The 24,072-nt window shown below is 45.3% G+C and overlaps 2 protein-coding genes across 6 annotated transcripts in view; both read right to left on the reverse strand.

Annotated features, from left to right (window-relative positions):
* The window catches only part of LOC143007523 (proline-rich protein 5-like), an 8,555-nt gene extending 6,436 nt beyond the window's left edge, over positions 1-2,119 (reverse strand). For 2 of the 3 annotated variants that reach the window (XM_076158905.1, XM_076158904.1), the window contains exon 1: positions 1,722-2,119. The gene's annotated coding sequence lies outside the window, so the exon portion shown is untranslated. The remainder of the gene's footprint in view (positions 1-1,721) is intronic. The other variant, XM_076158906.1, reaches the window with a different exon arrangement.
* A 3,198-nt stretch (positions 2,120-5,317) lies between these two features.
* The window catches only part of LOC143007503 (serine/threonine-protein kinase WNK1-like), a 64,914-nt gene continuing 46,159 nt past the window's right edge, over positions 5,318-24,072 (reverse strand). The window contains exons 14-34 of one of the 3 annotated variants that reach the window (XM_076158877.1): positions 21,900-21,967; positions 21,585-21,738; positions 21,378-21,494; positions 20,765-20,875; positions 20,614-20,665; positions 20,287-20,421; positions 19,006-19,906; positions 18,410-18,735; positions 18,257-18,318; positions 17,582-17,638; positions 16,748-16,831; positions 16,626-16,662; positions 16,446-16,537; positions 15,969-16,262; positions 15,639-15,892; positions 15,250-15,325; positions 15,034-15,163; positions 14,447-14,644; positions 10,515-10,687; positions 10,346-10,405; positions 5,318-10,240 (exon numbers count right to left, since the gene is read on the reverse strand). In XM_076158877.1, coding sequence (XP_076014992.1) covers positions 9,827-10,240; positions 10,346-10,405; positions 10,515-10,687; positions 14,447-14,644; positions 15,034-15,163; positions 15,250-15,325; positions 15,639-15,892; positions 15,969-16,262; positions 16,446-16,537; positions 16,626-16,662; positions 16,748-16,831; positions 17,582-17,638; positions 18,257-18,318; positions 18,410-18,735; positions 19,006-19,906; positions 20,287-20,421; positions 20,614-20,665; positions 20,765-20,875; positions 21,378-21,494; positions 21,585-21,738; positions 21,900-21,967 — 3,795 coding nt within the window. In that variant the 3' untranslated portion in view covers positions 5,318-9,826. Of the gene's footprint in view, positions 10,241-10,345; positions 10,406-10,514; positions 10,688-14,446; positions 14,850-15,033; positions 15,164-15,249; positions 15,326-15,638; positions 15,893-15,968; positions 16,263-16,445; positions 16,538-16,625; positions 16,663-16,747; positions 16,832-17,581; positions 17,639-18,256; positions 18,319-18,409; positions 18,736-19,005; positions 19,907-20,286; positions 20,422-20,613; positions 20,666-20,764; positions 20,876-21,377; positions 21,495-21,584; positions 21,739-21,899; positions 21,968-24,072 lie in introns of those variants that run through there. The other 2 variants (XM_076158878.1, XM_076158879.1) reach the window with 2 other exon arrangements.

Below are 24,072 nucleotides of genomic sequence, written 5' to 3' on the forward strand. Positions count from 1 at the left end.
TGAGGACAGATATCTTGGTATCATGTGTGTGTGTGTGTGTTGGGGGGGGAGGACTGAAGAGTGTTTTCATGCCTGGTGTGTTGTGCTTCATGTGGTCTCAGACTGATGACTCAGTGTTTCATGTGAATATGTGAACGCATTAAACGAATCTGACTGAGATCTGATCAATGCTCAGACAGACAGGCAGGCAGGCAGACAGGCAGACAGGCAGACAGACAGACAGACAGACAGACAGACAGACAGACAGGCAGGCAGGCAGGCAGGCAGGCAGGTGTCTTTCACATCATCTCCTAATGTGACGCTGCATTCTAATTATCAAATTACATTAACAAGGTTGAGAAAGAAATTAGATCCAACTATGAACCCAAATGCCCCTTTATACACACACACACACACACACACACAGAGGGAGAGTGACAGCAACCCATCTCTCTCTCTCACTCTCTGAAGTATTGATACATTAAGCATCAGATCAAATAGAAACAAAGAGAGCATTGAGCCTTGTTATTCAGTTGCTGTTCTGGCTCTACAGCCTGGTCCTGGTGCCTCATCAATATAACATGGGACATCCAGGCGCCTGGAAATCACTTTAAGGTTCCACCAAAGTTTTTTAATTATTGGCTTAATGAGGCAGAAGAATTAGTACAATTATAGATGTGGTGTGTATTGTGTGCCTCAGTTGAAGTTGAGGTCATGATGTGAGTTACGGTGTGTCTGGATGAACATGATGACGTGTGTGTGTGTGCCACTAATGACTCCTCTGGTTCAGGCTTCACTTTGTGGAAATTCTATTTAGTCTTTCTGCGTTATAAACCACCAGGCTGCCTGCTCGCTCCTGTTAGACCAATTAACTGACAACTTTCATTTCTTCTCAGGTCAGATTAGAAGCAGGCATCCAGGCAGCAGCCTGACGCAGAGGATGATCTGGGGCCTGAATCAGGCTCAGACCTGCACCGGGCTGAGCATGTCTCAGGCTCAGTCAAAGCGTTCCAATGTAGGGCTTTCACTAATGTCAATCAATGTTTGCGTATGTATTACAGCAAGAGTAGGATTGCGACGGTTCACACACTCACTCACTCACTCACTCACTCACACAGAGAGAGAGAGAGAGAGAGAGAGAGAGAGAGAGAGAGAGAGAGGAGAGAGAGAGAGAGAGAGAGAGAGAGAGAGAGAGAGAGAGAGAGAGCCATAATTCAATTCAATGACCACTGACAAACCAAACTGATGCAGATAATAAACAATGGAGTTAAAAGGCTTATGGTGTAAACTCAACAGTAGACTTATTATATGGTGCATCAGTTAGTTACAAAAGGGGACAAAACCCTAATTATTAAGTCATGTCCAGTGTTCAAACCTTCTACGTGTAATCAGTCTGCGCTTACAATGATAATGGAGCTCTGACACCATATAATCTACTGTAATCTGCCTCACTCTGATGGATTACACCACTCTGTCTGCCCACTGACTTTAGCAGCAACACTACACGCAGGAAACACTTTCAAACCAACAGCATTAGTGGTGAAGTGCTGAAGAATGAGGCGGTAAGGGGGTAAAACCGGCAATAACACCGGAATGGTCCTTTAAAATCCGTTTACGTGAACTTCAACGCACCTGGAGGGATTTAAAACAATATTTTTACAGCATCACGTTCACTTTAGAGTTTTGTTGATGTTTTTGTTACTTTTTAAATAAACTATAATGTAAATCTGCGGCGTACTCACTTTTTCTGAATTCTCCTCCGCTTCGTATGGCAAAGTGTCCGCCACCGTGCAGTCCAGCAGAGCCCAAAATAACCGCTGTGTGTGTGTGTGAGTATGGGATGATAATTTTTACAGACGCGGCGGAGAAAAATCCGTCATTAGTTCGCTCCACACGACCGAGGTCTGCCGTGACGAGCGCGTAAAAGACTGTGTCGTTGTGTGTGTGTGTGACAGAGAGAGAGAGAGAGAGAGAGAGAGAGGCAATGAAGAAGGGCGAACAGCCGACAGGAGGAAGTGTGTATTTGAGAGAGAGAGAGAGAGAGAGAGAGAGAGAGAGAGAGAATTTGTTGTCTGTGTGTACTTGCAGTGAGTGTGATGAAAGCATGGTTTGATGTATGTGCATATAAAATGTCAAAGTCTGTGATGATTCAATGAGAGAGAGAGAGAGAGAGAGAGAGAGAGAGAGCGAGAGGAAGGTGAATTTGAACTCTCTTTGTCAGATCAGAAGTTGCCTTGTCAGCAGGTTAACAACATCAGAGTTTCTGTTGTCAAGCAGATTGAAGTCACATCATGATTAATTCATTGAGAAGTAATGATAATGTGTGTGTGAGTGGGAGTTCATAGTCAACCTGCATTCAGCTTAAGCATCTAATGTAATGATTGTATTAACCTCAAGACATTCTACACACACACACACTCTCTGGCTGCAGTAAGGAGCAGGTTTATAAGAGCAAAGTCTACCAGTCCAGGACAGATTTTTATCTCAAAACTTCTCCGGATCATAAAATCTCTCTCTCTCTCACACACACATGGAAAAATACAGCTTGCCCACAGTTCACTGATCACTGAGCTGAACAATATCTAAACCCAATGTTATCCATGTTGCTATAGTCACACACAAACACACACACATACAGCACACAGAACTTAATATGAACACTGTGTGCACACTGACATGCTCAGGAAAAGTGCAAACATGTGATGAATGCGCGCAGACACGCCACATGCAGCATCCATCAATCAGTTGCTAGAGTCTGCAGAGGTGTGTGTAAGTGTGTGTGTATGTGATCAACACAGGCGATCAACAATGTATAACCTACCTTGATGTAACGTTTGCTGAAGTTAACAAGTGTTGGTTCAGGGACATTCACTTAACTACAGCTTGTTTGTGTGTGTGAGTGTGTGTGTGTGTACAATAAGTATCTGTGTGTGGTTGGTGTCACCAGTAATACACAGCCACTATCTATCTTAGCAGCAGGATGAGGATAATGGACAAAAATCATCAATCAATAGCTTTGATCTTTTGCACATATTTGTCATCATTGGTCAAGTTAGTTAGTTAGTTAGTGCCTTGCTCAGAGGCAGGTCTATTTGGCAGCTTTAAAGACTGAAGCTACAACCCTTTGGCTACTGTACAGAGATGGAGATCGCAGTGTTTGTGTGCAGCCACACTTCATCTCCTCCAGTCTATTTAGACATACACAAACAGTACTTACACTGACACACACACACGCACACACACACACACACGCATAAATGACCATGTGTGTAAAGCAAAAGCACTCAGGCAGAGGGCAGAAACATAGACACAAAATGTACACACACAATAACAGAATAGCTAATGAAATAGGTATGTCCGAACACACACACACGCTTACAGGGTGCCATGTTAATCATGACCATTTAAACAGTGGAGCAGAGTGAAGTTGCACTCGGGCCAAAGGAAACATCAGCAGGAACCTGTAATGACTCCACTCAGGAAACACATGGTTCAACCTGCAGGCTCCACTCTCTCTCACACACACACACACACACACACGCACACACACAGGAGCACACACACATACGTGATGACACAAGAGGGCGTGTCTCCAAGGACATTTCCTACCTGCGTTTGACAAGGACATGTCGCACTTCTTTGCTGGTTTTGTAGGAACATCACCATGTAGCTGTAAAATCAGGCTACATCAACAAGGAATGAAGGTCAGAAGTGTCTGCATGAACGATCTGGGAATGCAGGCCAGGAAAGTCCTCCTGGATCGCTCCCCAGATATACGTGCCATTGAACATCAGTGTCAATGACGTGTTTGGAAACCCAACCATTACTAAACTCAACGTTATCTTCTCCAAATCACTTGTGTATTAATAAACTTTCTTTGGCTCTTAACTTTATATACGTTTATTTAAATCACCAAATTATCTCACAGGTGAAGCAGGTTTAAACATTTTGATTGCGCAGCGTCCTCCACGCAAGAGCAACCAGTGCTTAGTAAACACACAAACACACACACAGTCCTTCATTGAGCCCATATGGAAACTCTCAGTGAAACGTGAAGGTCATCATAGATGTTTATCATTTTTGTTTATGTATATACGTTGGAAATGACTTGTTCCTCCTGTCATGGCAACACAGCAATTATCAAATTAGACACATAATGATACATCAGTGAATAGTGACAGATTATCAGTATGATCATGCTGTGCACTGCAATACTGGGGTTATTGGATGTGTTTGTAGTTTGCACCTGAGCATTCATTAGTTGAGGGAGCGTGTGTATTCATTCATGTTTATGAAAAACTTTAGAGTCATTTGCTGCAGCTGGATCAAGACACCCCCATCTGTGTGTACGTGTGTGTGGTTCTCCTCACTTCATCCTGCCACATAAAAAGGCCCCTTCTGACGTAAGTGTACTAATGAGTCATGAAAGCAGGATGAGTAGATGAGCGCACACACACAAACGCACGCACACACTCCACTGCAGTTTTTCAGGCCCATTTCTGGATTCATTCACCGTTGTCATAGACTTATCTCATAACATTATTGAGAAGGTATAGAAGCAGAAAAGCCTGAATATGTTCAAAATGACCTGATTGGAACATGTGGACTTAGACTTGTGTGAATCCATCTGTGGAGTCTGGCCGCAGCATGAGTCATCAAAAATCTTCAAAACAATACACTGCAATACGATGACCAGGAAAATGTTTTATGCTGCATTCAGGCCGCATACAGGCGGTTTACATTTTTACTACAAAGTTGTTTCAAAAGGTGTAAAATTTAATCTGTCAGCAATGAAAAGAAAATCAAATGTATTATTTTGGAGCACGGAGGCAATTAAATAAAAGGTTTTAAATTGAAGTACAGCAGGTAGATGGCAGAATGTATTCATTTTATTTCATATTTATAGTGCTCCATTCATCGACAGGGAAGTTACATGGTGGAAATGTATTGTTATAATCTCACTCATTTCCCTTCCTTCCTTCTCTCTCGCTTCATTTGTTTCACTGTATCCATGACAACAGATGATAAGCAGAGATACACACCTTCAACCAGCTGTGCCCCGATTGACCCGTGAGGACGACACTCTTGAATTAGGTCAACATAACAGGAAGGACGAAGGATATATCCAGCAGGGAATAAGTGTGAAATGCTGCTGACATGTGGACACGAAAGGTACTGCAGCAGTTGGCAAACTAGTGGTGGCGACAAGAAATAGGTTAAAACTAAAGTTGTTGCTGCTTCTTTTGGACCTAATTACCTGTTTAACATACAGCACATTCCTCTTTATGTTAAAAGACAGACACGCAGACAGAGACAGAGACAAAAGGATCCAACGTGATGCAGCCAGGTGTTCATTCAAACAACTTTTATTAAGTCTTTAGAAATAAAGTAACAAATTCTGTTGTATTGGAGCGCAAAGCGCAAAGTTGTTTTTTTTTCGTTTTTCTTTTTACATGAAGCTCGAACACTCTATACTTAGTGCAAAACATACCGTTAAAGGCTGCCGATGACTCCCTACATAGGTTTTTGTTTTGTTTATTTTTTCATTCATTCATCCATCATTCATTCATATCCCACCACTTTTGTACAATTTCATACACAATAGGGAACACGAAACCACTGAATTAATCTGCAGGATAAAACTGCAGGTAAAAATAAATGAAATAAAAACGTGAGAGCACAAACATTTGCAACATTTAGACAAAAATCATTTCAGAGAACCTGCTGTTGTGTTTGGGACCAGGAGTTATTCCACAGGAGCAAGCTACACAGGCAGCACAGTGTGTGTGCGTGTGTGTGAGTGTGTGTTTCTACAGTAAACAGCTTAAAGGGAAACGGTGAAACACTAACAGCATCTGAATCTAAAACCAATGTTACATTACCTTCGACAATTTTCACAATAAGAGCGCCCTGTGCTGACGGATATTTCGAGCCTTTCACAGTAAGAGTCCTCCACTCAAAAGTGCAACCCAAGCTTCACGACACACTGATGTTCAACTCCAGAACTCTTCGGAAAAGGAGCCTTCCAGCGTGAGTACAACCCGAGAACCCTTCAAAATAAGAGCACTGTCATTGTATTGATGTGAGGCAAACATCCACTGTGGAAATCAGTTGAAGCTCAAGCAACTCTGGAATAATGTAAAATAAATTGAGGTTTCTAGTGCCACCTGGCAACCAAAACAGCTCCAGTGAGTGCAAAGCTAAGTTTCCACTCCAATGACACAAAGTCAGATGGCACAAAGTGCGTGGCATCTTCAAGGATTTGAGTGAAGTGAACGTAACTGTGGGTAGAACTAAAGCAAAGTGGCTCAATGATTATTCACAGCTTTAACCTAACTAGCGATCTACATCGTGTTATGAGAAATGAAAGAGAAAAAAAAATCCAAGTCGAGCAAAAGCAACATTTGCACAAACTAAAAGAGCGTTCTGTGTTTTTATTCCAGTCCAGTAACAGGATGTCTGGGTTTTTGTTTAAAGGAATATCAGTGTTTGCTGTGCTCATAAAAAGAAAATGGGGCAAGACTGCCAGCTCATCATCACCATCATCACATCACAATCACCACCATCACCACCACCAAAGTGAACACTAATCATTGTGACCGTCACCCACTTGTGAAATTCACCACATTGCTTTTGTGTTTCTTTGGTTTTTACAGTGATCAATTTCAATAAAACCGCGTGAAACCCTGACGGTGGTTTCAAAACACCAGTCAGCAGTGAAAACATTCGTGCTTTTTATTGCCCAATGGCAGCAACGCTCAGATGAGGAAGCATTTCCAATACATTCTGTTTAAAGAACAGTATGATGCTGCATGAATTCTTTGGGATTTTACAGTAAAATAGTGGATGTGTTTGCAAAAGCATGTGTGTGTGTTTACTGTCAGGGCCTAAATCTGTAGACAATCTAGCAGATAACACACACACACACAGTAACCTGTCTCATCTGGAGGCCGCAGTGTGTGTGGTCAGTCACAAGCCAACTTAATCGACACAAATTTGCCTCAAGCTGGTGTCAAACCTGTATTATAGCGGAGACGAGTCCCTGTGCTAATACTTCCTGTACTGTGTGTATGCTGCACATGGGGTGGGCGCTGCTAAAAGTACAGAGTGGTCCAAGCTTCATCTACAATCTCTTCAACAACTCCCTCCTACACGCACAGAAAAAATACTCTGCCCCCATTTCCCGTAATCTTATATTTAAAAACAACAAAGTAGCGCCGACGGACTGTGGATGCTGTCGGGGTGTAAACAGGTCCGGGACGCGGTCGGGCCTCGCGTAAGTAATAGCAACAGAAACAGCGCAGCCATGTAATCAACTGGCGGTTAAAGGCAGAATCCTCATTTACAGTTGTTTTTTTTTATCCAAAGTGAGTTCAAACACACCGTCAATGAGCTGATATCAAACACACAAGCAGGTAAACAACACTCCGAGGCGTCGCCGCCACCAGTTTAACTGCCCAGTGTCCGCGCGTTTACACGTCAACCCACGTCCACGTAACAGGGAAAGGGAAGCAAGGCACTAGTAAAAACAAACCCTCCAGCATTCAACCAGAGGCTCTATGGGGTCCGGAGAAGCAAAAAAGACGCGTTTTCTTTGTTTTCAAGTACATTAAAATGGACACCATTGGTTTATACATTCACATTCATCTAATAACAAAAAACCAGGGGGAGGAAAGGGTCAAAGGTCAAGGGAGGGCTATTTAAAGTGTCTGATATAGATAAGTACTTTATTTAGGACAAAAATAGCTAGCATTACTTTATCATCTAAATATCCGCTATCCTTCCGCTCACAGCTCTACGTCTTTAAAGCGTCAGGCTCCGACGTCCGTTTTTCAATTTTCACCTCAATTGGCCGTGAAGCTGGGGATCACAAAGTAACGTTCGTTTTGCGTTCTGCGTCCCCGGTGAAGTGGATGTAAGGAGCTTTTTCTGGGTGTAATTTTCACATTAAAAGCATGAGGATCCACCCATGACAGGAAGTGAACTGAACTGAAAGTGACCCCCAAACCCGCCGCAAGTTTCTCTGTTTCAATTCCCCATATTTCACCTAAAACTAACATTGTCCGACAACATTCTGCGAGTAATAAACAACATGAATCACAGTGTTTCCACATCGTGCGGCGATGTGCGAGTTTAACAGGTCCATCGACGGAACGCGTCTTTCTTTTTGTTTCTTTTTAAATACAATAATAATCATTAAACAACAGTAATGATGATAATAATGTACATTTCAAACATTTCAACCCAACTGTTGAAAACCCACCCAGGAGCTGAGGCGTTTGTCTGTCAATGTGTGTGAAGGTCACATGGCTGCTACGCCGCAAACAATCTGTGTGTGTGTGTGTCTGTGTGTCTGTGTGTGTGTGTTTAGAGTAAAGTCTGTGCTTGACTGTGTGTGTGTGTGTGTGTGTGTGTGTGTGTGTGTGTGTGTGTGTGTGTGTGTGTGTGTGTGAATGATTTGTGTATGTGTTTGCTAGCTGGGGGCAGCAATCAAAAGAAACCCATCAAACACAACAACAAAACAGCTGAAACAAACAAAATGGAATCATAGCTGACATCTCTAAAAATAAAAAATAAACAGACACTAACTGTACAGATATTATTCTTTGATAACAAGGCCACTTTTTCACGCTGAGTTCTCCAGCTCTCATGTTTGGGCTTTTTCTTATTTGAATATATTCTATAAGGTTTTCTGCTGTTATTGCTTCAAATGGCAACAGAGAGGCGGAGAGAGGAACGGAGGAAGAGGACGGTGACGAGGGAGAGGAGCTGTCATCCCAATACTGAATTGCGCCGTTTAACAGGCCGAAGACGAGGCGATTTCTTTCCTGTTATTTAACACAAATATACTCTCCGACTTTCTCTCTTCATCTACTTTCCTCCCTCCATCTCCCTCTGCCTGTTTCTCAGTGTGAGAGGAAGAATAAGACATCAGCCGACAGAGGAGGAACTGTTTTCCCTCTACCTGAAGAGCTTCACCCGCACCTCCAAACCCGTGTCCAAGCTCACCCCGCTCATGCATTTGATTTGTTCTCAATATTCTTTGTGCTTAGAGCGGATTTCCGCTTCCTGAATACTGAAGAAAAGAGCCTTCCTGACTGACCGCCCAGCGACGCATCTCTTCTCCGCGCCCTGTAAGAATTCGGTTTGGTTGCACGGGGATGTGACAATACTTGTTGAGTTTGGTGAAAAAGCGGCGCTGTTGCCTGGTCCCAACACCTCTGAGAGAAGATATTAGTATTAGTATGCAAACACAGCAGAGGCAACAATCAGCTCTTCCACTGAGCATCTATGGTGTTAGAGCCTGCAGAGGTGTTAGATGGACACAAAGGCAGAAGGCGACCACGTTCCTCCGCTTCAACATCATAGATCACCTCCCATCCACTGTCAGCGATGGATCAAGTGTCACCGAGCCAGAAGAACCTATACACCTACCCCAAACACGCGTACATTGATTAACACCAGTCCCACACCCTGTCAAAAACCTCTTTGGCCTTGTAACATTGCACTCATGAGTCATTTCCTTTGTCCTTGAGCGTAAACTGGCTATGACTAGCCTACAGTCAAGGAGCGAGGGAGATTGCGTGACTGCACGTCGTTGAAGGTGAAGACAATCGCACTGCCTCCTCACACACACAAATGGAGGCGAAGGGTGAGATGCACCACGCACTGTGTGGAGATGGCCACGCAGCATTCCTGACGTTGCTTTCCTGATACTTTCTCACCCTCCTCTTTAACTCAGGTCAGATTGCGTCACTTCAAACGTCCTCCACTTCAAACGTCTCGCTCAACTCCACTCTGCGTCAGTCGACTCAGGCTGAAGTCCACACCAGTCCTCACCTTGGCCCTACGTGGTCCTCAGGTTGGGTCCTCCCGGGTTGCTCACCGACTTCTGCAAAGTGTTGGCTCGGTGGAAAGCCTGGAGCGGCCCTTGACCAGGGATCTGTCCGCCAACTGTGGCAGGGTAGGGTCCCAGGGGCTGGGAGGTGCTCACCATGAGAGGCCCAGGCTGAGTGTTGGCCTGGTGAGCGGCCGGACCGGACCACTGCGCACTGTACGCAGCTGTGGGGGCGTAGGGGATGAATTGGGGAGGCTGCGGCGGTGTGGTGGAGGCAGGGGGGTGGCACAGGGAGCCCTTGCGGGCCGCCAGAGAGGTAGCGGTGGGGGGGTTTGAGGGGAGGTGGGTGGAGCCTCCTATGCTGCTGGGACACAATTGGCTGGGAGCTGAAAACTTCCTGTTCAGGTTGGCTGATTGAATCCCCTGAGGAGGGAGGGAGAGTTTGGATGAGGACAAAAGTTTGTTACAAACTTCAAACTGACAATCAAAGCAACAAAGGTGTCGAAGGTGTGTGTGTGTTACTCTAACCTCATAGCTGTGTCCTTGCTCCCTGGGGGCCTGCTGCAGCTGTTTGGCACTTTTTTTACCCTGAAAAAGTGTCACTTTTAGCTCAAATCACTCCCCCTCATAAACATTTATTAAACAAATTGAATGACATGACACAATTGTTTTTGCATAATAAAAAATGTCAGGAAACCTGTGAGAGGTTCATGGCGTCTCTGGCCCAGTTGTCCACCAGTTTATGGAGGTCATCGGTGAAGGTTCCTTTCCTCTGGTTGGGGACTGAAATGCTGGTGGGCAGACATTGTGAACCCCCCAGACTCTGACCCAAACCGCCGGAGCCGCTGACCGCGTTGGTACTATTGGTCCCTGTGGGGGGAGAGAGAGAGAGAGGAGAAGGAGGAAGATGTAAATGTTTGATTCAGTGGGAGGATGAAGCTGATTTGATCTGAATGAATGGGCGAACACGTCCTGTTTGTGCCCTGAGAAGGGTCATTATCGTGACAGAAGCTGGTCAGGATGGGAGGTCAGAGGTCACAACAGGTCAGCACGTCGAAATAATCACAACTGCATGTTTATACTGAGGGAGATGATGATGATGATGAAGATGATGAGGATATTCAGGATGTGATTATTAACAAGCCATGATACTTTTGTGGCATTTTAACACTGAACAGAGGCGCTTGGCAAATTTATCTCCACACTCTTGACATTGGCATTCATCATCTCTGTCATTTTATTTTCTTGCCTACAGCTCCTTTGTTACCCATGTTTAGGTGGTCAATATGCCCAAAAACATACAGTTAAGACCATCTCAGATGTGGCTGGCGCATTGGGGCCCTTTAGTGGACCTACGTACTTCTGCAGTTTGCTCTTTGACCACTAGATGGCACGGTGTGGCAGCAGGTTGACGCTGTCTGCCAAAGCTCAGCATCGAGCTCAATTTAGATGTAGAATTCACATAGAGAAAACAAGCGATCATACAAACTGGCCAAGACGTCTGCAGCCTGTTGTATTTGCTTAATTCAAGTATAATAATAAAATATTGTTCATAATAGTACTACAGATTAGGAGGAAACTAATCAAATGAGAGGCACAGGAATCCCCCATTACAGCCATGACGCCATCCAAGTGGATCCGTCACAATTTGTTTTTAACATTTTATGAAGAACACAAAGAATAATTTATAATGATAATAATAAAGCATTTAATAACCCCGTCTATTTAACAGGACAAGACATTATTTGCTCAACACAATATTTTGCAGTTTACAATGATAATACAGGATTACTAGTCTTTTGATCATTCTGTATTTACATCGAACATTCCATGACAAAAGACACAATATGCAGAGATTAGCCACTTAAGAAAAATGCCATGTCATGCTAAATAAAATGGAGGAAAATAAAAATGAGGAGATACTGAGTCATGACTGACTGCAGTAGCATGGATTTCTGGGTAATGTAGTCAACCACATGTCATGGCGAGGCAGGAGAGGAACGGGAGGGAGCAGAGGTCGTCTCCATGACAGTGTGGTGTTAAGTGTGTTAACGTTTGCTCTAATGTTCATGCTTTGTCAGGGTACATTGATACTGGCTTGTCAATTCAGTCATTTCTCTCTTTTCCTCTGATTCTTTGTTAAGAAATAACTTGAACTAACTGAATTGAGTGACCTGGTAGAGGGTCAAAGGTTTAACATAATGCGCATCAGAGGGCAGGGAGAAGCGTGGGAGTGCAAGGAGGTGACGGATGGCGGGAGCAAAGTCAAAAAGAGAGATAGTTACTACAGAGCTGGTTGCAGGGGCAGACTTTTTTCACCATCTTCCCTGCGCGGCCGGAAGACAACGAGCGGAGGTTTGGGAGAGAGTCAGAGTTAAACCCCGCCCACAACACCCATCAATCAAACACAATGCAACTTTATATTACAGCTAGTAGAAGTTACAGAGGTCAAATAATAAATTTGGGTTCAGTTGCCCAATGAACATCTTAAAATGGACATGAGCATTTTCCCATGCTTCTATAATGGACCCAGAGGGCTTATAACAGTGCCCATCACACCCAAAACTGCTGAAATTTGCATAAGGGTCACAATTCTAAGATGCTTTTGGGTAACCGACACTTGCTCTGAGGTGATTCTGAGTCCTCTCTGCAGCACAACGGGTCAAACCTGAACTGGGTCCTATTAGAGAATTGTATTTTGCAGCCATAAAGAATACAATAATATCAATTTAATGCTCCTAAAGATGCTAAGACCCAGGTCTGACTCCCTCCCTCCAGGCTACGGTGACCAGGGGGAAGGGTGAGGGAAACGAGATATATATGAGAGAGAGAGAGAGAGAGAGAGAGAGAGAGAGAGAGAGAGAGAGAGAGAGAGAGAGAGAGAGAGAGAGAGAGAGAGAGAGAGAGAGAGCGGGAGAGAGAGAGAGAGAGCGAGAGCGAGAGAAAGACAAGAGAGGAGAGAGAGAGAGAGAGAGAGAGAGAGAGAGAGAGAGAGAGAAAGACAGAGAGGAGAGAGAAAGACAGAGAGGAGAGAGAAAGACAAAAAGAGAGAGAGGTGAGAGAAAGACGGAGAGAGAGAGAGAGAGAAGTCAGGAGGGGTTGAGCTGCAGAGGATTCAGAAGCATTCATGTAGCTTCATCAAGCATCAAACTGGACATACTAGAATTTCAATTTAGTTCAAGAAAGCCTATGGGGGAATAAAATCTAAACAAAATACAGACTCATAAAAAGTAACGGACTGCATTGAGAATGACTCATTGAAAATATGATCCGTTTTTCAGGAAAAAACAATACAAAAAAGGAATCTCAAGTCATCAGGTCTGAACTTGTCTTTCCCTGTTAGTCTGCTTGTTTGCACAGACAAAGGTCACGACTGGAAGCGGACAAGAATTTAATTTAAATTCAATCAAGGCAAACAAACACAATCAATCAGCTGCCCGCTGAGAATTCTTTATCTCAGATTGCTGTAGTTTGTGCGGGGGGAAGTGCATGAGTGTAGCTGTGGTTAAGATGTGTGAATTCTGCAGCTGGTTTCTTGTAATCATTTCTATTTATTTATGTAATTTCAGCACCACTAACCGGTCCTGACATAAAGCTTCCAGTTTGATGAGAGGACACCGAATGGTCATTTGCCTTTTTCAATTATGACCAGAGGCGGGATTACAATTTATCTGTAGAGGAAGATTTGTTGGACATATGAACAGAAGCCGGAGTTACTGAATTGCATCATTGCTGTCCTAGGCGTCAAATTCTGAGATTAATTTGAGCTGCAGTGAAGGTGTGTAACGACACCCATTTCCTATAAGACGCAAGGGTTTTATCAGAAGCAAAGGATCTTCAAAGAGGAAGACCAGAGGGAAGACAGGATGACCATGACTTGACTAGGAAGAGTAGGAGAAAAATAAATAAGAAAAAATTAAGTAAGGAGGACCAGTAAAAGGAGAAGAGCAAAGAAATAAAGCGTTACACACAAAGAGCCAAGCAGGGCGTACTCAGAAAGCGCGTCCTCCTGCCGCCAGGCTTGAAGGCCACACGCTCCGAACCCCAGCTGAACTTTACACAGCCTGAAGATACAGTGATGGGGAGGAAGGGAGGAGGAAAAAGGAAAGAGAGAGAGGAAGAAGAGGAGAACAAAGGAGAGGGAGAGAACGAGGGACAAAGAGGCAGGAAACCAAAAAGAGATGGAGAGGAAGAATTGGGGCGTGGAGTAAAAAGGAACAGGCAGAGGTGAAAAAATGATGGACAGAGTGGAAGAGTGAAGTATTTACAGGAATCGTGAGAAGAAGGAGAAAGAAAGGAAATGAAAGGACAACAGAAAGAAAGAAGAAGAGGGGAAGACAGGAAAGGAACAGATGAGAGATGAAGAGGAAGGAATACACCAGAAGAAAGGCACAGTCAGTTAGCCGTCACACTGCTTCACACAGTCAGAGAAAGAGAGAGAGAGAGAGACACACACATATAGAGAGGTGGAGTGTACTGTGAGGGAGTGAAAGCAAACCCACTTCATGCATTTGTGTCTGCACACATGTCAGGTTTTTCAAGATTTGCTGGTATCATATCTTAAAAGCTCCAATGCTGGCACTTCAAGTAATGGAATACACATTTCTATACGCAATATTCAAGGCTTACCTGGGGTGGGAGCGCACAGGCTGGGCACAGAGAGCCCCCCCTCACTGGTGTAGGTCGAGCACAAGTTGTCGCTGGAGGGAGACGGTTTCATGGGCTGAACGAGGGGGCCGCTGGCTGACTCGGCTAGTCCTCCCGGGGTTAACAGAGCAAGCTGGCCTGGGTAGATGGTGGGGACGCTCTGGGCGGATAAAGTGCTGCCTGGAGAGTAGCAGAGGGCACACAGGCAAGGGGAGGGGTGGGGGAGGACGAGGCGTACACAGAGAGGACAGATGCACGCGGGCACACAAAGAGAAGACGAAGGAACATCACCCCAGACACAGACAGATACGACAAGGATGACATCCACACACAGACACAGAAAAAAGAGACAGGGACAGCAGTCAGAAATCTCGAAGCTCCAAGCCTGCTGAGCGGTACACCAACATGCATGTGTACCCGAGCAGATAAACACGCGTACATATGTGCACAGGGATTCACAAACACAGATGATGCAATGTTAGGTTTGGACACTATCCAAAACGTTCAATGTCTTGTGGTTGTTGACCATTTTAAAAGGTGTTCAGGATCACAGTGGAACCAGAACCTACCTAGCTGTAACGGACTCTTGCTGCCGTGCGTGGAGCTGGTTCTCGATGATTTGGAGGATTTGCTCTTGGGGGGACGTCTCCTCCTGCTAGCCATGGGGACAACAGGAGGGTGCAAACCAGGTGGAGGAACCTGCACAAACACCAAGCGGACAAATTCTGTCAACAAAGATGATTTCTGACCTCATTGTTTGCTTTAGACAATATGATGTTTGTTACCTTTCCCAGCCTGGTGAAAAGACTGTCGATCTCCTCCTTCTGGCGGCACTGGAGGGCCTGGATCTCGCGCTTGTGCCTGGTGGTAGAAAAGGAGAGGAGATGATGACAAGATGAGGAGGATGAGGGAGGAAGGAGAGAAGCGGCCTACTTTTCTCTGAAGCACTGAACATTTCTCTTCACAGAAAAGAAATGAAAAGTAAAAAGAAATGGTCAGTTAACCTCACTGTCAAGGGGAGAAAGGCAGGAGAAGGAAGATGAAGAAAAAGGATCACAGCCTACTTTTCCTCAAGCAGTTAACCTTTTTAGTGAGAGGTGATGGAGTGAGAGTAAGGACAAGACAGCAGTGTCTGTCCCCTGCGATGGTAAGAAGAGAAGAAAGTGCAACTTACCTTTCTCGGAGGCGGCCAACTTGCTGTTTGGAGTTTTCATCCTCAAATTCCGAGTCGTTGTCACTGCTGATGTAGGAGTTGTTGAAGTAGTTGCTGTTTAGACTGGGCAGATAGGCCTTAAGGGTGGAGTCTGGACTGAAAACATCCCCGGGCATGCTTGGGCCGTTGGCAGCCGGCAAAGCGGGCGGAGGACTCTGCTCCACGGCGCGACTGACGGAAAATCTACCAACGCGGGATTCAGGGTTGGCGGTGACCTGGAATGACATATTGGATGGATTAATGGGACGATATGACAAAGAAAGATGACGTGGTTATTTAGTTTGAAGATACCTGGAAGCGTCCAATGGTGGTGGTGGGTGTGGGGGAGGGGCACGGGGAGGTGTAAGAGGAGGGGTGGAGGGATGGCTCCAGAGCCCGCTGGGCAACAGGACTGAGGAGTCCATCCACAACGTCTCCGGCCTTCCTCAGCGGAGTGGAGGAGGCCTTGAGCAGCACGTTCTCCGGGCTGGAGCGACCAGAGGAAGAGGACGACGATGAGGATGAGGACAAGGAGGTGGAAGAGGTTGAGGAAGATATTGCACGGGCGAGGTGATGGGCAGGAGGCTCTTCGGTCGCCACAGAGACCTGTGAGCGAGACAGTGACATCTTATTTCGCGATTCAACTACTCAATGTTTTCCTATCTCCTGATTGAAATTCCAGAACTTTTCAGAAACCAGAAAAACTAAATTTTTACTGTACCATAGAATACAAACCCTTGCACATACAGTATATTGTTCCTTTTCAGTAGATTAAGAGATTTGTTTTACCTGAAATCTCCCGAGTTTGATTCCAGCTGCAGGAGGAGGAGCCTGGTGAGGACCAGACAGGGATCCCGCTTCTTCCTCCAAAGAGAAGGGAACTGGAACACAGATTAAAGGATGAATTTAGATGGAAAGATAGGAGGAGACAAAATGGACATGAAGACACACAGATGTGTAGATACATACTTGGTTGTCCAATTGAAGAGGTGCCACTGTGAGAGGCCTGTGGGCAGAAGGGAGAGAGAAGAAGGGGATGTTGAGAGGCTGAAGCAGATGATACGGTTTCATGTATCAAACGCTGAGTTTACCTGTGTGAGTGGGCTGGCAGGAACAGTCTCTGGGCTTAGTGCTCTCCTCAGTTGAGCATCCAGGTCCTCTAGGGGCTGCTGGGACTGCGCATACAGACATATACAGTTAGACATGCTGCACATGAACACACAGGAACCGAGCAGTCGCATACAATTAGCAGTGTAAGCAAAGCATGGTTTCCTCACACCTGGGATTTGCCTTATTATTCCCTAACACACACACACACACACACACACACACACACACACACGCACACGCACACGCATTTTCACCGTAATTAAAAAAAGAAAAGAAGTAAAAACCAAATCCTTTGTGAGCTTCAACTATAACTGGTTTCCATTAATCAAAGAGCCCAAGTCTTGCTCACAGGAGACCTGAGAAGTGAACGTCTGTAACTTTGGCAGGTCAGATTTTAGCATCAAAGAATAAGGTCATATTTCTATAATGGAACAGTCTATTTTGAGTGAGGAGCCATTCACAGCCGCGACAAAACAGTCCTGGGAATTAAAGCCAGCTTCAGTTGACTGATGTCTCTGCCCTCAGGTCGCCTGTCCCTGTCTGTCTGCTGCATCTGTCTCTCTGCTCCTATTCAATTTCCATCTATCTCGCTGCCTGTCGTCCCTCTGCCTCGGTCTGAGTCTCTATCTGCATCCTCTGTCCTTTCCCCTTCTAGGTCATTATTCCATTCCAATTCTATCTGTCCTTGGGAATTAAATAAATCAGATTCCTACTCCAAGTATTTCTTACACACAGTCATGTTCATATTTGGCTCATTACACTCGCCATTGTACTTGTGCAAATGCAACACAGCTCTTAATAATGAGTAAAAACACCTGTGTTAGACAGGGTCCAGGGAAGGATGGCAGGAGTTCTGAAGGAGGAGAATTGGCCTGATCCCAGAGATATGGGAGAGAGGGAGGTAAGAAAAAAAAGAAAAGAAAGAAAAAGAGATGATGAATAGAGGGTGAGGGAGAAATGACAGAGAAATGGTTAAAAAAGAATTTATAGGTGGTTATAAGAATATTCTTCAATTGGGGGAATGTTACAGAAATCTACATGCCAGATGAATAGAAAAGAAAGTGAGTAGAAATTCCTAAACGTTAAAGTAGCACAATCTTTAAAAAAAAATCATAATTATTCATGATTTTCGGGTAATGTTGCAGCATTCTGGAGATAGTTAGCGTTCACCTATCACCTCTGTCGGCCTCTCAATGAACCTGTGTGTATCCCTGTGCTAAACATACTGAAAAGCCTCTAGGAGCTTCTTTACATGAAGTTAGGTAGGTTAGGTTTTCATCCTGATGTCATTGCAGTAAGTAGTTAGAAAGTCAAGCTGTAAATGAGCCTGAAAATCATAAAAATGTTATAAAATCACATACAATTTTCTCTGCTTCCAAGGCTCTGAAAGGTTAATACTGCAGGTGAGCCTGTAATGGTTACTTTAATACAAAGACTAAGGCGACAACTTGACCTATAAATGATTGCTGCTAACCGCCGCCATCACTCACCGGCACTCTGGACACAGGGGTTTTGGATGGAGTGGTCTGGCTATAGGGTGACGAAGGGATGACTGTGGAAATGGTTAACAAGTTAAAAGTGTTAAAGCATACAAATAAAGGCTCAGACACGCACCCACCCACACACACTTTCTTCCTACCTACCTGGTTGTGTTGGAGTGGAGATTGGTGTCCCTGGGCCTTGCACAGGGGCAACCGACCCCAGTGACCCTAGCGGCAGGCTGGAGGGGGGCTGAGGCGCGTTGGCTGCCTGGCTGGAGGCGGGCGTGGTGACGGATGTGGTGGAGGTAGAGGAGGGGCCCAGTGGGGACGACGTACCTGCTACGGAGGCTACAGAGGCGGGATCGGTGGCCGAGGGGTCTCCCTGGCCCGAGGGCACCCCTCCACTGATGTCCATGAAGAGGGAACGCAGCTTCTTATCCAGGGTTTGGATGTCGTCTGCTTTGCCTTGAGACTCAGATGCCTCACACCTAATAAAGATACACCATCAGAGCAGTTATATTGGGATGGTGACTTAAGTGCTCTGTTATTAAGAGCAATGCTGCTGGAAAGTCTCAACTCGTAAAAATATCCCATAAAATGTTTTAGTAAAAGTTACGACACTGATCCTGCTGTTATTCTTATAACTAAATCCAGCAAAGTGAGTCATAATAAATGGGAACTAAAGGTTTTCTCTACACATGTTTCAAAGACTTCACCCTTTGAATCGATTAATTGAATACACATTGACCACTTCTCACCTTGCATCACATTCTCCACAGTGTGTGTGCGTCTGTCCGGGCAGGGCCGCTGTCTGTGGCTGGGCAGGGACTAGGGTCGGTTGCACCGAAGGAACACTGGTCGTGACCGGCCCAGTATAAGAGGAGGAAGAGGAGGAGGGCGTAGGATGGGAGGAATCAGCAGGAGTGAGGTGGGGAGCAGGGATGGCGCTGGTGGGGGTTGCAGAGATAGGGGTACCAGAGGAGGAAGAGACTGAGGGGTGATCAGAGATGATTTCACTGGGTAGAGGGGAAGAGGCGGGAGGAGAGGAAACGAAGGGAACGGTCTGGGTGGTAGGAGGGGAGGTTAGTGAGGTTGGAGCTGAAGTAGCATTGACAGCAGAAACTGTAGACTGGGACTGAGTATAGGGGCCCTGATGCTGCGTGAAACCCGGGGGAAGACTTGGTGCTTGAGCTTGGACTTGTGTCTGAGCGTGTGGCTGGGCAGGGGCTTGCTGTGGAGGTCCTTGTGACAGAAGGGTGGCCTGATTCACCATAGCAGGAGGAGGGGAGGACGACTCAGCAGGGCTCAGGCAGATAGACTGCCCAGAGGTGGAGGCTGAGGAGGGGGTGGAGGTGGAAGAGAGAGAGGCATCCAACACTTGCTCCTGCGCCTGGTTAAAGCTAGGAGGAGCAGCATCCAGAGAGAGAGATGATCCGCCTACTGGGGGTGGCGGTGAAGCCACAGAGGGACCCGAAGGCTGCAATGGAGGAAGGGTGGACTGGATGGAAGCCGGGGCGGTGCTGGGTCCGGGATCAAACTGGTTCTGGTTTTGTCTGAGCTCGTAGAAGGCCTGCTGCAAGGTTACCGGCCCAGCAGACTGAGACAAAGCCAAACCCTGGACCGAGGACTGAGATGGAGCCGGAGCCGAGACTGTAGCAGCTGGACAAAAAAACTATATTTAAATAACCACGTCATACAAAATTTTTTTCTGATGCAATATTGTAACACAATAATGATAACAGTCATAAGGTAAGACAGATGTGTTTTGTAACAGATCCAATCCAGATCCAATCTATCAATTAAAATAAATGCCACAGCTTTATTGCATTTGGGCAGAACATTAGGTCCATCGTCCACTAAAAGCATTATGGTTAATCTAATAGTCTTGTGGGGGTGTTTGAAGTAAGGCAAATGTTTTCCAGTTGTCATTGCAGCCAATTGAGGACATTCTGCTGGCAAGTCTCAATCTCGACCCAAACCTGGGGAGCGTTACACTGCCTTTAAAAAGGTCAGACAAATAGAAACATGTGAATTCTTACCTGTGGTAAGCAGTGGAAGTGGAAGCGAGGGAGAGGTAGGGGTTGGTTCCTTCAGCCTGGACTCAGGAACCGGACTCACAATGAACTTGCGACCTGCTGAGTGAACCACTTGGGCTGTTGCACTGGGGGGGATGTCTGTCGGAAAGGTTGAAGGGGGATACACAGCGTTGTTATCTGCTCGTCGTCTTTCGAAACACTTCACTGCAAACTACAAATGTCCATGACTGGCTCTGAAACACTGGAAATCTGAATTAAATAAAATTCAGCACATCTGGTTGGGATTCAAGGCTCCTTCTGCCCTGGGGATAAGCGTTCTGTTTGTTTTACCTGGTATAGGTGTGATAATAGCAGGGATTTGCTGCTCCATATCACCTGGCATCTGTAGATCAATGAGGGGCAGGTTTGAGATAAACAGGAATGAATAGCGTCACAGGAAGAGTCCTGCGCAGCATTAACAACACACTGGCTGTATCTTCACCTGGCTGTTTGAGTCGCGCTCCAGACCCTGTTCATCAGCTTTCTCAATCACCTCTCTGATCTGCTCGATGAACGATTCCCTCTCACTCTCCAGGATGAACTCGCTCTGAACCTGGACGGAAGATCACATGAGTGTGTGCGACACTATAGAGCATAATGTAAATGCTTTGTTTACGTTTCGATGGCACAGCTTCCAGCACCACACTGATTTAATAGTGGCTTGTTTGTGAAGTCGGTGAATGTCTCTCGAATTTTTAAACAATGCTGTATACTGTCATGCTGACTGTATGTGCCTCATTTAGGGGAATTTGGTCTTTGGGAAGATAATGTAATGATAAAACATCAGACACCACCAGGAGTTCCAGGACGATGTTTGTTTAAGAGAAATCATTTCATAATCAAGATATTTTTTTAATGTTATCTCTTCAACAATCATTTTAAACCAAATTCAAGGTGCCTGTAAACCACATTAAGTGCTAATATCTCCTTCAGATTCCCAACAGAAGTGTCAGGATTATGCAAGCGCCTTTATGTGCAGTAGTGAGCACATAAAACATTTCTTTCACTGGACACACGTGGAGGGATCTAAAGGTGACAGTGCAGTATATACATACCATGATCTGAGCTATCTCTTCAGGGTTGTCTCCATCCAGGTCAAACCTGAAGGTCACCATCTTCCTGTTGTGCGTCTCCAGCTGACACTCTGCTACTCTGTCTCCCAGGCTGGAAATCTATATGCATATACACAAAAACAAGAATAGCTTCATTTATGACTGTGACAGGATTTATTTTTGCCAATGACTGTATCTATGTGCTCTTACATTGAGAACATTGAGCTTCGCCTTGGTGATCTTTTCATGGCGTGATCGGCTTCGCACGGAGCGTCTCTGATGCCTCTTGGTGGAGCGACCTTCATGGCGACCTCCCCCTCCACCCTCATTGCCGTCACTCAAGCCTGAAGTCTCAGAGTGGCCGCTGAGAGAACAACAGGTTGATGAGAATTGAATGACAGACAACACAACAAAAATTCCAATCAAATTAGCTTCAGTTTCATTACACTGTGTACACTGTGTATATAAGAGATGTGATATTGGTTCACTGTGTGAGTTTGCTTTGTGCAAAAGATTGTGTGTTACCTCTCCATAGATGATTGCACTTGTGGGGGTTGTAGTTGGGACTGAAACAGCTCTGACTGAGAGGCAGACTGAAATACACACACACACACATGCACAATCAATATGATCATAGCTACAACCATGGCCACCACCCTCATCACCAGGGAAATTTAGCAGGAAAGCAGGAAATATAAGCACCAGAGAATGTGACAAAAAGGAGAAAGAACTGAACAAGCAATGTCCTAAAAACTGAACTGTACTAAATCTGTTTGGGATTAGACGTCAGGATTGGGATTACAACACCTAAAAGCATTGCAGAGATGTTACAAACCATTCGGCTTAGTTACATCATCCAAATTACGACAATGACTTCTGTATAGTTCAGTTCCCACACCAACACCAGTTCTACAACAAACCGCAAACTGGGCCTTGTAGCAGTAAAATGACATCAACAACACAGAGAACAATGCAACTATGTTACCGTCCTCTTTAAGTGAAAACTGCTGTGTTAAAAATCCTTCCTACATGGCGTCAATTTGCATTTATCTTCTATCAATACGAGCACAGCAAACAGGGACGTGTCACGTGGTGGGTTTAATGGTCCATAGCCAGTACCTGGGGAGGGGCTTCCATGGGAGTATCAGGTGGGGCAGACGCTACACTGATGATGGGCACAACGGTGGCCGTTGGCACAGGTGTGGCCAGAGGAGGAGGAGGGGAAACAAAAGCGGACCCCGCCCCAACAAGGGGGGGCGCAGGAGAGGAGGAGGAAGCAACAAGCCCTGTCGACATGGTAACGGGAAGGGATGGCGACAGTGACGTGGGGGGCACCAGGGGAATGGTAGAGGAAGATGGAGGCACACAGGGCTGAGGTAGAGGGAGCCGGTAGGAGAAGAAGGGGAGGTGAGAAGGTAGAGAATGTGTGACGTGAGAGGAGAAGGAAGAAGAGGAGGAAAAAACGAGGTTGAGAGCAGCAATCGAAACAGGTAAGATAAACCTGACAGGTCGTCTTGCCGTCAGTCGTGATGAGCACAGACTGCAAAAACTGGTAATGGGACAGTGAGCTAAAGTTTGAGCATTTAACACTGGAAATGCCACAAAGTGAACAACAATGTACACTGTGTGACATATACACACAAAGACCATGCAACCACACAGCAAAACTGGCAGTACAGTCAAGGACTGTTTGGTCTTCCAACACCTTCACAAACTCAAACATACACGATGCAGATGGGCGACACTCTGAGCTCCGAATATTAAGATGAGACACGGAACAAAACCATACCAACATGTCCATCGAACAAGAAGCAAGTAGGTATTTAGTTACGTTATCTTAGGTCACGATCTGAGGAGAATATGTGACCCCCCAACAATGTGACGTAGGCCGTATGGTAGTACGCACTACGTCACGGGTTCTCTTTCAGTCATGTATAACCCCTTACATCAGAATTGGAAGAAGATTAGATTGCACGGACATGGCAAGAGCTGAAACAACAAGCCAAACAAGCTGGATAACTAAATCAGTCTGATGTGGTCGCTCCTTAATGCTTCACTTGCGTCAGCAGAAATTACAATTAAATTCAGCAGCCAAGACGACAAACAAACTTTCTCTTTAAAAGTTGTTGACTGTGTAATAGGCGCATGCTTGTGAATTAATCTGTGAGATATTTTGAATAATAAAATTCTCATATTGCACATTTAGGCAACATCTACATTCACAAAGACAAGAGGAGGGGCACAGCTATGGGGAACAAAGTCACAACTAATCTTTACATAATTCTACCTGAACAACCAGAGCCAGCTGAGCAGCCTGGTAGAGGAGATAGAGGTGCTCTATACTGGGAGACGGACTGAGGTCAGACAACTGCACACAGACACACCCACAACACAAGGAGTGAAAGTATTCAGGCACACAGGCAGACATTCAAGGAGGCACGGACACAAAACAGAACAGATTAAAAACAAACCCCATGATAAGTGCAGGCAGCATGCGGCAAGAAAAAGGAAAGAAGACAGAAGGAAATAAAGTGAACTGAAAAGACAGAAAGGTCAAGAACACAGATGAAGTCATGCAGACTGAGCAAAACATGCAACCTAATGCCAAGAATGACAAACTACAATTACTTAAGCAGGAATACATCATTGCTTGGTAGCAACTTACTGAAAACAGTTCAGATCTCCAGTCAGTTGAATA

This window comes from Genypterus blacodes, unplaced genomic scaffold (assembly GCF_046128005.1).
Source record: "Genypterus blacodes isolate CSIRO-AG114 ecotype Tasmania unplaced genomic scaffold, CSIRO-AGI_Gbla_v1 ptg000090l_1, whole genome shotgun sequence".
Classification (NCBI taxonomy): domain Eukaryota; kingdom Metazoa; phylum Chordata; class Actinopteri; order Ophidiiformes; family Ophidiidae; genus Genypterus; species Genypterus blacodes.